Source organism: Amaranthus tricolor, chromosome 17 (assembly GCF_026212465.1).
Source record: "Amaranthus tricolor cultivar Red isolate AtriRed21 chromosome 17, ASM2621246v1, whole genome shotgun sequence".
Lineage (NCBI taxonomy): Eukaryota > Viridiplantae > Streptophyta > Magnoliopsida > Caryophyllales > Amaranthaceae > Amaranthus > Amaranthus tricolor.
Window position 1 is genome coordinate 17,557,552 of NC_080063.1, and position 15,200 is coordinate 17,572,751.

Genomic DNA, 15,200 nt, shown 5'->3' on the forward strand with positions numbered 1-15,200 from the left:
AAACTCAAAACTTAGTGTTAAACCAGAAATCATTTAAACCCGAAATCACACGTAAACAAAATGTAAATTTAGACCGACGGCCTTTTCCTCTTAAGAGTTAAGTGGATTGGTGCTACAGCTGACTTGTCATCGCTCTTAATTTCTAAAGGCCCACAATCTTTACCTTCAATGTTTCCATACTTCTTTCAAAAGAAATATTTCCATACTTCTTATTTCTTAATCTTGAATCCATGCCTCTTGAGATTATTACATTAAAAATATTTATATATATTAATTTTGTAAATACAAAGAAGTTAAAATAAAAAATATATAAAATTTTATAGTATTTATTCCTTTTAAAGTTGTCTTAATATATAAAATTACAATATATACTTTTTACAATTTTATAAATAAATATTAAAACTCAAAAAGTCAAATAGGTACTCCATTATATTCATGTTAATTGTCTCATTTTCTTATTAAGTCAAAGTCACCTAAAAGTCTCATTTTTATTTTAAATATGTTAATTTTACTAATTTATGAACTTAATTTTTTTTTACACTTTTACATTTAATCTTTACCTCTATTAAAACTTAAAAATACTATATTTTTTCTTTTATATGTAATTTTATTTGATCACCTAAAAAATAGAAAAAGTCAAATAAAACAGATCTGGTAAATAGGTGAATAAAAAGGAGTATAACTAATATTGTAAGACACAACACTAATATTTTGGAATAAAAAGACACCATTCTCCCCTTTTAATACATCTTTAATACAAAAAACAAAGATGTATTAAATTCTGACAATTTGGTAGAAAGAACATGAGGGAAAATGACAAAATAATACTAAAATACTACAATTATACAACAAAACTTCAAAGAAACACAATTCCCCTGTTTTTCATCAATTTTTTTTCTCCTTTTTCTTTCATTGTTTGATGAATCCTACAAAGTTGCTAAGTAATGGAGTAGAAATAACCATAACCCACTTGAGAAAGACAACCCTCCCAATATTTGGTTCCTTCAACCCAAATCTACCCACCAAACAATCCCTTATTTTCAATTAACAAAATCACTTCTTTATTTTTCTTGATATAATGCTCTGTTTTCCTCTGTTTCTTTATATCTACTTTGTTTTTCTCCTTTCCTTCTCATAATCACTTCTTTAATCAATCTCATGCGTCGTAAATCATCATTTCTTCTATCAACTGATACAATGAAGCAGAAAAAAGGGAATAATCTTTCAGTTTTTGTTGTAATTTCTACAATTCTTTTGTTTGCTTTTTTTATGTACAATGAAGATGTTAAATCAATTGCAGAATTCCCATTTTCTAGACAAAAAGCTCAAGAAATTCAAGAAAATAAACTTAATGATGAAAACCCAGATCAAATGAAGGATAACCCAGATCAAATTAAGGAAAACCCAGATCAAATCAAGGGAAACCCAGTTCAAGAAACTAAATTTGCTGAAAAATCGGCTGATTTTTCCATTAATGATAGAACAGAGCAAGAAACAGGGGAAGAAAATGAAATTGTAATTGAGAAAGGAAATGAAATTGAAGAAGATGAAGAAGAGATTGAATTACCTCCAGAAAGTTGTGATCTTTTTACTGGAGAATGGGTTTATGATAATGTTACTCATCCATTATACAAAGAAGATGATTGTGAGTTTCTTACTGCTCAAGTAACTTGTATGAGAAATGGAAGAAAAGATTCATGGTATCAAAATTGGAGATGGCAGCCTAAAGATTGCAATTTACCAAAGTAAGATTTATTTATTTATTATTCTTTTTGCCAAATTCTTGGGTTTATTTAATTTTATGATGTTAATTTATTTAGTACCATTCTCGTGCTGATACACTTTTTGACCGTATCTTTTTATTTTTTTATGGATATGGGTTGTCATTTTTCTTTTCTTCCCAGACCCTGATAATAGTTTTTATGTCGGGATACACTAGGTACAATGATGTTGATGGTAATTTAATTTTTTTTTTCGATAGATTTAAGCCAAAATTGTTGCTAGAGAAGCTAAGGGGAAAAAGATTGATGTTTGTTGGAGATTCATTGAATAGAAATCAATGGGAATCAATGGTTTGTTTTGTTCAATCTGTAGTTCCTTCAACTAGAAAGAGCTTGATCAAGTCTGGTTCTCTCAACATCTTTAGAATTGAGGTTTGTTTTTAATCTATCCTTAAATTTTTTCGATAACAATTTATGTATTTTCTTTGATATCGAGGGAATGCTGAAAAATCACATACAAATAAGAAGGAAATAAAGATTTAATTTCTAGTATACATAGTGAAAAATTGAAATCCTATTATTAAAATTGAAGAAAAAATTTTTGACCAGTAAATCAGTTCATAATTATTTTTGTTTTAATTAGTACTTATTATCATGAGTTAAATTACAAAGGTAATGCATGTGTTAAATCTAGGTTATAAGTACTTCTATTTGTTCTTAGAAGTATGATACAATTCTAAGTACTAACTTCATTCTAAGGTAAATCCATGATGATCATCATGGATATTATTTTGTGTACCTCAAAAATGAGACCATATATTAGAAATAAATGAAATTTGTCTAATGCAATGGGCTCTTATGAAATTTTGTTTAGTAGCCCATAAATGTAAGATAAAATGCAACATTATTAGGGTTTATAATGCCAAAAAATGTTGAAAATTAACTTCTACACTACAAAATAACATTGATATTTTCTTTTAAAGGATATAATCGTTTTTTTCACTTAATGATAGTCATAAACTTTAAAATTACTTGAACAAATATTTCTAAAGAAAATCAATAATAATGTTTATGTCTTAATATATAATGTAAGACATCATCACACATAAAGACTACTGTTCTATTGAGATTATTATCAATAAAAATATTTTTACTTATGATTAATATGTCCCTATCAATAACAATCTCAAAGAGATTAAAATTACTTTATTTCAATATATATATATATATATATATATATATATATATATATATATATATATATATATATATATATATATATATATATATATATATATATATATATATATATATATATATGAATTCTAATTTCTAATCCCTTTAGGTGCAATGATATTTCAAAGCAAATTCCACCCTCAAAAGAATAAAATTGGTACAACTTTTAAGTACATAATTAAAAAAAGAAATAGTTACTTTTCAAAATCATCTTCCACTAATCTTTATCACTAACGAACATTACTTTTCATAACCAAAGTTGATGCCATTAATTTGCATTTTTGATAGCATTAAGCCACCAACTCTTAAAAGAAGTTAGTTTTGGGGGACCCATTTCCATGCAAATTGCAATTATCATATGATGAAATTAGTATGGAGAACAATGCATACTCTTTAATTAAATCATTCTGGTTGAGGATGTGTACATTATTCCTGATAGTACTTTACTTGAAACACAAGCTTTATATAAATTCCCAACTTCAACCTAAAAATAATATCTGTTATTGTCTGTTTGCAGGACTACAATGCTACGGTGGAGTTCTACTGGGCACCATTCTTGGTTGAATCAAATTCAGATGATCCAAATATGCATAGCATATTGAACAGGATTATCATGCCTGAATCAATCAAAAAACATGCTGTTCATTGGAAGAATGTGGATTACCTTATCTTCAATACCTACATTTGGTGGATGAACACTTTCTCTATGAAAGTTTTGTAAGTCAAAATTTCTATTTGTACTCTTAATTCACATCTTTATTAGCAATAAAAGATTATAGCTAGTCGATTCTATATTGTTGGAATGCAACATTATTGTTATCAATCTACATATTATGTTAGTTACATATATGTCTCTTAATTATAGGGGATATAAGCCTAGGGCCTGCCTAATTAGCTTGTTCCGAGTCATTTGATTAAAAACACTATAATATTAGATTTTATAACATATAACATAATATAAAATAATAATCAAGTTATTTCACCACACATAAAAGGAAAAGTTTAACTCACCCTATATAATTCTCCCAAATTCACCCTTACCCTTAATGTCATTTCGTATGGTAAGCCTTTTAAATTTTTTGAATTTTGAATTTCTTACTTGATGACTCTATACAATTATTTTTAGTCATTTGATTTTATATTAAATTAGTCTTCTTATAAAAATTATTCAAAATTTTCTATATAATTACTAATGACATTGTTTAATAATTAAAACTAATATTGGAGTTTGTTGGTTGAAATTGAATAGGCGAGGATCATTTGATGAAGGAGCAACCGAGTATGATGAGGTGGAAAGGCCAGTAGCCTATGCAAGAGTGTTGAAGACATGGTCTAAATGGGTTGACAAAAACATTGATCCTAATCGTACAACCGTCTTTTTCATGAGCATGTCTCCTCTTCATATCAAGTAATTTTCTAACCTTTACACCCTAATGATACTAACTTTTCAATGAATAATTAAATAAATTAAAATTATCATTAAGCTAATAAAATTGTTAAGTATGATTTTTCCCACATCGATGGATTAAAAATAGTGTGCACTGTGCAAATTTCTAAAGTCTTCCAGTTTATTATTGGGCCCCAGCCCGGAGCAAAAATAAATGCCTCTAAAAATTTAATGCATAAATACATAATAAATAATATAATACTCATTTTGTTTTATTGCTGATTTTTAAACTACCTTTTAAAAAGAGGACTAATAACTCTTTTTTTTGAAATGGACTAATAACTCTTATTACATAGAGAAATAATATAAATTATACATGACTTATAATTTTAGGTTAATAACAATCTTATATACTTCCCTTTTACCCTTGCAAACTGATGACCATACTCATTTTATAAGTTATTGGAGACTTTCTCTCATGTTATATGGAATTTTGGACCCTAAAAAATTTGGGGTCTGAGCAGTAGCTAGCTTTATCCTTGCAAATTGACGACCATACTCATTTTATAAGTTATAGGAGTCCTTTCTCTCATGTCATATAGAATTTTGGGATAATGATATCTCTTTGGCTTATAAAGTTTACATGCAACTTGTGTATCTCCAAATTATATATATGTTGACATTGACGATAAGTCTGGCTAAACTTAACAAATTAAATTAACAAATGCATTCTTTTATAACAGGAGTTTGGATTGGGAGAACCCAGATGGAATAAAATGCGCTCTTGAGACAATGCCAATACTGAACATGACAATGCCATTAAATGTAGGCACAGATAGACGACTGTTTAGAGCAGCACACAATGTTACACAGTCAATGAAGAGGGTTCCGGTCAGCTTCCTCAACATAACCACACTGTCGGAGTATCGGAAAGACGCCCACACGTCCGTACACACCATAAGACAGGGCAAATTATTAGATGCCGAGCAGCAAGCAGATCCTGAACATTTTGCTGATTGCATTCACTGGTGCCTTCCTGGTTTACCTGATACGTGGAATGAGTTCCTTTATACTAAGATTATTTCTCGCCTCACGTGACCCCGCTTCCTTCTCACGTGATCTTGAAAATTTTCTAGTTTTTTTCTTTTTATTAAAAATTCTGAGTATTTGATAAATGGAAAATTGTGTAGAGAAAATGATTTTGTTATAAAGAATTTCAAATGTCATGGCGAAAATCGCCTAATGAAAGGAAAGAAATTAAGATTGTTATATAGAAGTATGATTCATCAAGGAATAATGAAAAGTTGTACAAGAAATGTATAGTGGAGTTTTTGCAAATCAAAATGTTGTTCTTGTTTTATGAATAATATATCAAGAACGATTTTATGGCATCATAGATAATATATCAAGGAATAATTAAAAAATATGGGTATTTGATAATATAACAGTTGATTGAGTCAATTTTAGATAATCACGTTTGATTTAATGAGTTTAAGATAAAATTTATTTCATATTTTAATATTCTTGACCCTACAAAAATAATAAATAATTTATTTATATTTTAAATTTATATCTCGTAGAAAATGGTACAAAAAGATATGAAAGTATGAATTAAACATGGAATGTTGACCAATATTTTAAAATTTGATGACAAAATTGTGTGTTATCTCGAAGATAAAAATGGGAAACTTAAAATATTACTTAAGTTTAAAGTTCATATCGTGTTTCTAAGTTAAGCACTTTATTTACGAGATAAATTTTTTATTTAATATATGCTAATAATATTCCCTAAATCGACAACTGCAATAAATTTTTAGAATATATATATATATATATATATATATATATATATATATATATATATAGAGAGAGAGAGAGAGAGGGCGAGAGAGAGAGAGAAATTCAACGAGAAAGGTTGAAAATGAGAAGGGTAAGAAGAATTCTACACCCTTAATTTCACTAAAATAAAAAAAATCTATGGTCACGATTGAACCAAATACACATAATTGTAAAAGTAACCTATCTTACACAGAGAAGTAACTATGAAATAATTTTTAGAATGTTCTTACTTTATAACAAAGTATCTTTTTTGTATATATAGTAACAAAACAAAATCATTTTAAAATCATTCTTATCCTTCTTATTTAAAAATTCTTCTTATTTGATTATATATATATATATATATATATATATATATATATATATATATATATATATATAATTTCAACAAAATTACCTATTTTGTAATCTAAACCTATGCAAGAAAACCGAAATCGTTTAAAAGAGATCTGATTAATTCAAGTCTTGGTCATGTCTAGATTCAGTTTATTTTTATGATTGAGTTAGACAATGACAATTGACGAGTATAGTAAAAATTTTCTCAAATAAAAGTAAAAATAGAAATATTGCAATTAAGAACAGAAAATCTCTCTCAAAAGAGTAAAGTAATTTTGAAATTGTAACAAAATTGCTACATTAAAATGGTAAATAATATCAAAATGATCCATAAAATCATATAAAGCAACTAAGTCAATTAAATCTATAATAATTCAATAATTCAATTAAATAATAATGATGATATAAATTTGTAAGAGCAGTGAATAATTATTGGCATAAACATAATTAAACATGGAATTAAGTAGGAATAATTTAAGTTTGGTATTCATATTGTTTTCTCTGCTATTTCATGGTGTTATTTGCGCATATAATTATCACGAAGCCTTAAGCAAATCATTACTGTACTTTGAAGCTCAAAGGTCAGGCAAATTGCCTGCTCAACAGCGAGTTACATGGCGGGCCAACTCGGGTTTAAAGGACGGCCTCAAAGCTGGTGTATGTCATCTTACATTTTAACGTCTACATATTTGTCCATTTTAATTTATTTATTAGATTTTGGGTATTTCAAAAAGTATTTGGTGCGTAAGTGTATACATTTTAATTAATTAAGAATTAAGAATTGAATATTTATTATAAAGTTGCATTTGAGAATCTTAGGTTAGCGTAGTGGTTAGTAGCCAATAATGATAAGCCTAATTTTAATTTTAAAATTTGTGTTAAAAATTATAATTTGTGTATGAAATGTTGCACCTTAACTTTGCTAGAATTATAATTTAAACATGAGATGAATTATGTCAATTACTAAATTCATTACAAAAACCTAGCTACTCCTTCCATTCTAAATGAATTGATGTGTACTTATGTAAAGTATTAAGATTTTTTTATTTTATTTTATGAAGGGGTAAAGAAATTTAGGATAGGATGGTTCAAATGCACTAAATTAAGGATAATTGAATACGTACAGTATATAATGATAAATATTTTTCTAACCATTAAGCCATAAAAATAATAGATATAATGAGATTATAGTTGTGGGATATTCGGGAATATAGAGAGAAAATATAGAGGATAAAAGCAATGGATCTTAATTCAAAAATAGAAATGAGACAAATTTAATTGAATAATTAAGAATAAAAATGAGGCAAATTAAGCAAAACAGATAGAGTATTATAATACAAATACAAATATACAATAATGGATTGTGAAGTACTAAACTTTTTTTTAGAAACATAATTTAAATAAATGTGAGAGAAATTCTATATTAATTTTTAAAGTCGTCTCAAAACATTTAACTGCAAATATTAATATAATTATAATAAAATAAAATAAAATATATTATTATACTAAAAAAAAATAATTTATTATTATTTTTTGGAATTGATATTATTATCATTATCTATTACTCGATCCCATTTAAACGCTATGTATCAAACGGACTCTAAAATAACATGAGAATTTACATGTATATACTAATTGATAATGATACACTTTATGTCTTTGATCAATAACGTTACAACATCAAACAGGTAAATCTAGTAGGAGGATATTACGACGCAGGAGACAACGTTAAATTCGGATTTCCAATGGCTTTTACAGTAACCCTACTTGCATGGGGAGTAGTTGAATATAGCTCATACCTTAAGGCCCATAATGAGTTCAATAATGCATTAAATGCTATCAAATGGGGTACTGACTATTTCATTAAGGCCCACCCTCAGCCCAATCTACTTTACGCTGGTGTCGGAGATGGTGACTCCGATCACCAGTGTTGGGAGCGGCCTGAGGATATGACCACCCCCAGGACGGTCTATAAGATTGACGAACAAAATCCGGGATCCGACTTGGCTGCCGAAACATCGGCCGCTCTTGCCGCTGCTTCCATTGCATTCAAGCATGTTAATGCTAATTATTCATCATTGCTCCTTACTCATTCAAAACAGGTAATAAATATATATATTTAGAGGAAATGGTAAAAAATAAATTAACTTTTGTTTAATGTACTGAAAATAAATTTAATTATGCTTATTTTTAAATAAATCCACCTATTTGGTATAATTGTTAAAAATAAACTTAATTATTATTTATTCATGATTATTGATTATTTTTAAAAAAGCTTTAAAGATTATTATAAATAATAGGTCGGTTTAGTTTAACAAATATACCTAATAATAGTTTTACTTCAAAATAGATAATAGGTGAATTTATTTCCAATGGATCAAATAAAAGATTAATTTATTACTAATATATATTTTACCCTTTTTATTTATTGATGTTGATTAAGTCATAATTTTATTTTATGATGAACTAATAATATGTTTGGATGCATGTATATATTAAGCTCTTTGATTTCGCAAATAATCACCAAGGAAAATATTCAGACAGTGTTCCATCAACTTTAAAATTCTATTCCAGCAGTGGATTTCAGGTAATAATAATTAAAAATAATGTGAACATTTTATAATTTATTGGAGTCTTTACTCTCATTGTCATATAATTTTGAAATAATATTTCATTGGCTTATAAAGTATATGTATCATATATATTTCTGATTATATATTGACACTGACAATAATTTCAACTCAGTTGAACAAGAAAAGAATAATTAATTCATATTAATTTATTAATTTTAATAATAATGCAGGATGAGTTATTATGGGCAGCTGCATGGCTACAAAGAGCAACTGGGGACAGAGTTTATGGCGACTTTTTGGGTAAATCGACTACAAGTACTGGTGGAGCTCCATCCATGTTTTCTTGGGATGACAAGTTTGTTGGTGCGCAAATTCTTATTGCCAAGGTATTTAAAATTAATTAATACCCTATACTTAACAACCATGGATCAATAATTGTATACATATTATGAAGTATACGAAAATAGCAAATAGACTACTCAAAAAAATATATATATATCAAATAGAAAAAATTTAAATATAATTATGATATATTACATCATCAATTTTTCAATTTGGTATCATTTTTAGTAACATAATTCAAAATTTTGTTCCTGATTTTAGTAGTGAAGTCAAAGTTGTAGGAGAAGAGCGAACTAAAATCAAACCATAGTTATCTATGAAGGTCCGTTTAATTCAACTAAAAAAAATAAGTAATCAGTAAAAAAATCAATTTTAATTAGCAAAAATTATTTACCATTAGTAGATTTCAGCTATAATCAGTAAAAATCAGATATTTTAATCAGTTTCAAACAAGTGAATCAGTAAAAATCAAGTGCGCTCAATAGAACCCAAGTTTAAGACGCGAAAAACTAGGCTATATATAGTTGTGGGAGTAACCAAAATTCATGTCTTCTTACAAACAGATTGTTTTATATTTACATCATTTAAAATTTGACGTGTATACATTGTTAAATTGAGACATATTACGTAGTGTTTTATTGTAGTGTCACTCTTATGAGAATTATGTTTGATGCAGCAAATGTTAGAGGGAAAAGTGCCAAAAACAGGGAATTGGGGGCAGTACAAGGATGAAGCAGAGAAATTTCTTTGCAATTGTATTGGGAAGGGAAACAATAATTTTTATAAGACAAATGGTGGATTATTATGGTTTAATGACTGGGATAATCTTCAATATACAGTTTCTGCTTCCTTTGTCCTTACAGTTTATGCTGATTACCTTTCTGCCTCTAAACGACTTCTCAAATGCCCTTCTTCTTCAGTCACTCCTTCTGACCTCATTGCTTTTGCTAAATCACAGGTATATTATTTCAACTAATTTTCCTTTATTTAAATGATTCATTATTTAATTTTTGTGTTAACTCTTTATTTTAATTTAATTTCCAAATTTTATGTTATGACCTAACTGGCTTTCTTTTTCTTTGGTTTATTATTTTCCTCAAAGTCAAAATAATTCATAATTTCAAATTCTTTTTAATTTAAAGTTCAACTCGTCTTGTATGATACCATTTTATCATGAGACGAGCTCATATAATTAGCTCAATTATGTAATTGATCACTTTAAAAATATAAGTGGTCATTTTAACACATTAAATATATATAGACCCGTCTAATAAAAATGATATCACAATATACCGTCTCAAGAATTTGTATTTAAAGTTTGGTAGTCGGTATATGTGATGATTTATTCCACTAGACTATTATTATTGTTTTACTAAAAAAAATTCAAAAACCAAATTACAAAACTATTAGTACTAAAATATGTGACGGTTTATTCTACTAGACTATTATAATATTTTATTCTCTTCTTTTCGGCCTATCTTCGATTCGTGAATATTGTGTTAAATTGCTTTTATATTAAGTTATTAATGGTTTGTTTGATAGTCGGTATCAAATGGTAGAAGAGGTAATGAAAAATTAGTGTAATTTTAGTAGAAGATTCTTTTGATGATTTTAATGGTCAATTCTTCTTCAATCATTTCATTTTCTTCATTTTCTTGGTAAAATTCATTCAAATAAGAACTTATAAAATAAAAAAATTTTTTTATAATCGAAATTCTATTACCATGAGAATGACATATATTTCATGAAAATTTATAATAAGTCATTTTTATTACCATCTTTCAGTACCAACAATTAAATAGACAGATAGAGTGACAAAATTATATAGTTTATGTAAAATTTTCCATCACTAGACTATTATTATTATGTTGAATTACTTGCATGCAATTGTGTTGAGTATGTATATCTTTTTGATAATTATACTCCATAATAATATCAATATATATTGTTTACTAGGTGAACTACATCCTTGGATCCAACCCAAAGAAAATAAGCTATATGGTCGGGTACGGGTCAAGTTACCCACAACAAGTACATCATAGAGGAGCCTCAATAGTGTCTATTAAAACGAATCCAGCACCAGTTGGGTGTCATGATGGGTTTACCAATTGGTTTTACAAGAACCAACCAAACCCGAATGTTTTGGTCGGGGCAATAGTGGGTGGTCCGGATAAAAATGACAATTATGTGGATCAAAGGAGTGATTATCAGTTAGCTGAAGCTGCCACTGCTAATTCTGCTGCACTAGTTGGGTTGCTTGCTAGAATTAGTTGAAATTAGTAATTAATTATTAATAATTATTAATTACTACTTATTAATTAATTACCTTGTACTAGGTAGTCTCATACAAATTGACTAGCTAGAGAATTCCTACAAGCAGGTTAGGAGATAATAAAGTATTAATTTTTTTTGTTGGTGATGAAAATCGAACCTCTATCATAAAGATGAAAGAAAAAACATTAATCATTAAGCTAATTCAAGATTCTCGTTTGTGAAATTTTAACATTGGCACGAAGGGATATTTATCATGTGCAACTTAATTACACAATTGACAAGTCTAGGATTATTGTTTTATTATACCAAACGCAAGAAAGATAAATAATAGAAAACAATAAATAGCACACATAAATTTAATATGGTTTATTAACAATGTGTTGTTCACGAGTACAAAGAACAATTTTTGAAATATGTGCTACCCAATACAATCAGAAGATTAAGAGTGGCTTATATATATGACATCTAAAAACCCTAATCAAAGCTAGACTCTAGAAAACCTAAGCCGAATTTAACCCATATTATCACGGTATTGTTTAAGATTAGTAGTCATACGTTTTAATTAAATCAATAAGATGATAAATGGATGGAAAAATTAATTTTAAAACTCTCAATTTTAAGTGCTTCAAGTATATAAAAATCTTAACTTTGCGTTTTATTTAGAAATCTTAACTTTATGAGATATTTTACTTTAAAACACCTAAATAATTGATGACAACTATAAGAGGTAAAATCACATCACATCATTTTATTGGTTTTATGTTGTCATAGGATGCATTTCGAAAATGCCTAATTGACAGCTTTTGGATAGTTGGTTGATCTGTGTGTTTTGTATATATGAAAAGCTGTATTGAGGAAGGAAGCTTAATTGTCTATCTTTTCATTCAATATGCATAACTATATATTTACAAGATAATAGGCAAGGGAATCAATCAAGATAATTGGCTACCTAATTTAGATAAAGCTATATATAGCAAATATATCCCAAAATATATTCATCCCATATTTATCTTATTACCCCCCTCAAGTTGGAGCATGTAAATCAAGAATGCCCAACTTGCTAATTAAGTAGTCAAACCGTTGAGTCCCCAAAGCTTTTGTAAAAACGTCAGCCAATTGATCTGTAGTCGACATGTAGGAAGGAGCTATCAAACCGTCACGAATTGCATCACGAACAAAATGGCAGTCCACCTCAATGTGCTTTGTGCGCTCATGGAAAACTGGCTTTTGAGCGATATGCAAAGCGGATTGACTATCACAAAATAGAGGTATAGCTTTCGGATGATGTACACCCAAACTCAACAATAGACCTTTCAACCATTTTAACTCACATGTTATTGCTGCCATAGACCAATACTCTGCTTCTGCGGATGATCGAGAAACCGTGTGTTGCTTTTTAGTTTTCCAGGAAATAGAAGACTGTCCCAGAAACACCAACCAACCTGTGAGAGATCGTCGAGTAAGTGGACAAGCTGCCCAATCAGAATCACACCATCCAGTCAAAGACAAGTCACTATCCGAGTGAAGTAAAATGCCTTGTCCCAGAGTACCCTTCAAGTATCGTACTACACGTAAAGCCCCATCCCAATGCTCTTGTTTAGGCTCATTCAGAAATTGAGATAATATGTGCACCGCATACGCCAAGTCAGGACGAGTAACAGCCAAATATATAAGACGTCCTACCAATCGGCAATAAGACTCGGGATCTTTGAGCATGGCTCCATTAGCACGCCCAAGATGATGATTTTGCTCTATTGGAAAGGCTGCCGGTTTATTACCCAAAAGGCCTGTGTTAGTGGTAATATCGAGTGCATATTTTCTTTGAGAAAGAAATATCCCTTTAGAGCTACGAGCAACTTCAAATCCCAAGAAAAAATTTCAGAGCACCAAGATCTTTCATATGGAAATAAGAACTAAGATACTCTTTAAAAGCCTTGATTGCAGCGGAATTATTGCCAGAAATTATCAAATCATCAACATATATTAACACATGTAAGTGAACCTCACCCTTAGTGTATGTAAAAAGTGAATAATCGGAATAGGACTGTAAAAACCCGTACCTCTTCAAGGCGGTGACCAATTTTGCAAACCAACATTATGGTGCCTGCTTTAATCCGTATAAGGATTTTTTTAGGCGACAAACCGTACCAGGAGAATCCGAATGAAAGCCGGAAGGAAGTTTCATGTAAACTTCCTCATCGAGGACACCGTGCAAAAATGCGTTATGCACATCCATTTGATGCAACTCCCAGTTCTTAGAAGCTACAATTGCTAGAAAGGCTTGTACTGTAACCATTTTTGCTACAGGGGCAAAAGTCTCATCATAATCTATCCCTTCAACCTGATGATTACCAAAGACCACCAATCGTGCCTTCAACCTTTCAATGCTACCGTCAGACTTGAACTTGATTTTGTACACCCATTTGCTTCCTAAGGCTTTCTTGCCCGGTGGAAGATACTCCATTACCCACGTACCATTATTCTCCAAGGCACTTATTTCTTCCTGCATAGCTTTACGCCATCCGTCATCTTTCATTACTTCCTTGAAAGATGTAGGCTCCTTCCCTGCTGTAACAGCTGCAATAAAATTTCGGTGTTTCACAGAAAATTTGTCACAACTAACATAATGTGCTATAGGATAGGGCATACCTGAGGGAGGTTGTGATGTGGGCGTTGGTGAGTCGGGGGATGGACTTTGCGTGAACACGGTATGAGTAACACAATCCCTATACCGAACATTAGAATATTTTTCTCAAAAATCACGACTCATATTCTCTTCTGTTTTTACACCTGCTGTGGTACTATGATTGGATGGAGGAACATCATCCCCTACTGCAGGAGATGCTACTGGTGGACATGTAGCCGACCCCCCTGCAGCAGAAGACGGTTCCGATATTGGCATGGCAACAGGCTGTGCGGCATGCTGCAACAGCTCTTGTGTTGGTGCTGTTTCAGGCTGCTGTAATGCCTGTTGTGCCATAGGTAAGGGCTGCACGCATGGAGCTGGCAGCTGGCCCAAATCAGTGTCATCATAATCACAAAGATCCAAATTAATTCCCAAACCATTTTGCTCATTTTCAGGCACAAGATTTTTATCCTCCGATTGTAAATAAGGAAAAACATGCTCGAAAAATTTTACATCATGTGACACGAAAAATTTTTTAGTGTCCAAATCAAAGAGACTCCAACCCTTCGTACCAAAAGGATATCCAACAAAAATACACTTCCTAGTTCGGCTTGCAAATTTATCCCCTTTTTCCCGTTGATTGTGAGCAAAACACAAAGTCCAAACACACGTAACTCCTTAAAAGAGGGAGGATGACCAAACAGGACTTCATAGGGAGTACGTTTATTTAAAATGCTAGATGGTGTTCGATTAATAACATGAGCAGCGGCTAATACGCATTCACCCCAAAAAACAATCGGCAACCCCCCTTGAAACCTCAAAGCCCGAGCAATATTAAGAATATGTCTATGTTTTCGTTCGACCCT

The 15,200-nt window shown here is 29.9% G+C and overlaps 2 protein-coding genes across 2 annotated transcripts; both read left to right on the forward strand.

Moving 5' to 3' along the window:
- The first annotated feature begins 796 nt into the window (after window positions 1–796).
- On the forward strand, window positions 797–5,688 carry LOC130804662 (xylan O-acetyltransferase 1-like). The gene is made up of 5 exons (XM_057669187.1): window positions 797–1,745; window positions 1,982–2,153; window positions 3,475–3,674; window positions 4,207–4,365; window positions 5,088–5,688. Exons 1-5 carry the CDS (start codon window positions 1,159–1,161, stop codon window positions 5,440–5,442), a joined length of 1,473 nt encoding a protein of 490 aa, XP_057525170.1. The 5' UTR covers window positions 797–1,158; the 3' UTR covers window positions 5,443–5,688.
- A 1,284-nt stretch (window positions 5,689–6,972) lies between these two features.
- On the forward strand, window positions 6,973–11,708 carry LOC130803815 (endoglucanase 15-like). Its single transcript, XM_057668017.1, has 6 exons — window positions 6,973–7,176; window positions 8,208–8,621; window positions 9,020–9,106; window positions 9,323–9,478; window positions 10,111–10,392; window positions 11,391–11,708. The coding sequence occupies exons 1-6, from the start codon at window positions 6,973–6,975 to the stop codon at window positions 11,706–11,708; spliced, it is 1,461 nt and encodes a 486-aa protein (XP_057524000.1).
- Window positions 11,709–15,200: the final 3,492 nt, after the last annotated feature.

Bases quoted from the DNA above. Each gene is read 5' to 3' on its own strand.
- LOC130804662 (XM_057669187.1), top strand. From the start codon at position 1,159: ATGCGTCGTAAATCATCATTTCTTCTATCAACTGATACAATGAAGCAG. The intron at 2,154-3,474 runs GTTTGTTTTTAA...GTCTGTTTGCAG, and splicing joins TCAACATCTTTAGAATTGAG to GACTACAATGCTACGGTGGA. The intron at 3,675-4,206 runs GTAAGTCAAAAT...GAAATTGAATAG, and splicing joins ACTTTCTCTATGAAAGTTTT to GCGAGGATCATTTGATGAAG.
- LOC130803815 (XM_057668017.1), top strand. From the start codon at position 6,973: ATGGAATTAAGTAGGAATAATTTAAGTTTGGTATTCATATTGTTTTCT. The intron at 7,177-8,207 runs GTATGTCATCTT...AACATCAAACAG, and splicing joins AGGACGGCCTCAAAGCTGGT to GTAAATCTAGTAGGAGGATA. The intron at 10,393-11,390 runs GTATATTATTTC...ATTGTTTACTAG, and splicing joins TTGCTTTTGCTAAATCACAG to GTGAACTACATCCTTGGATC.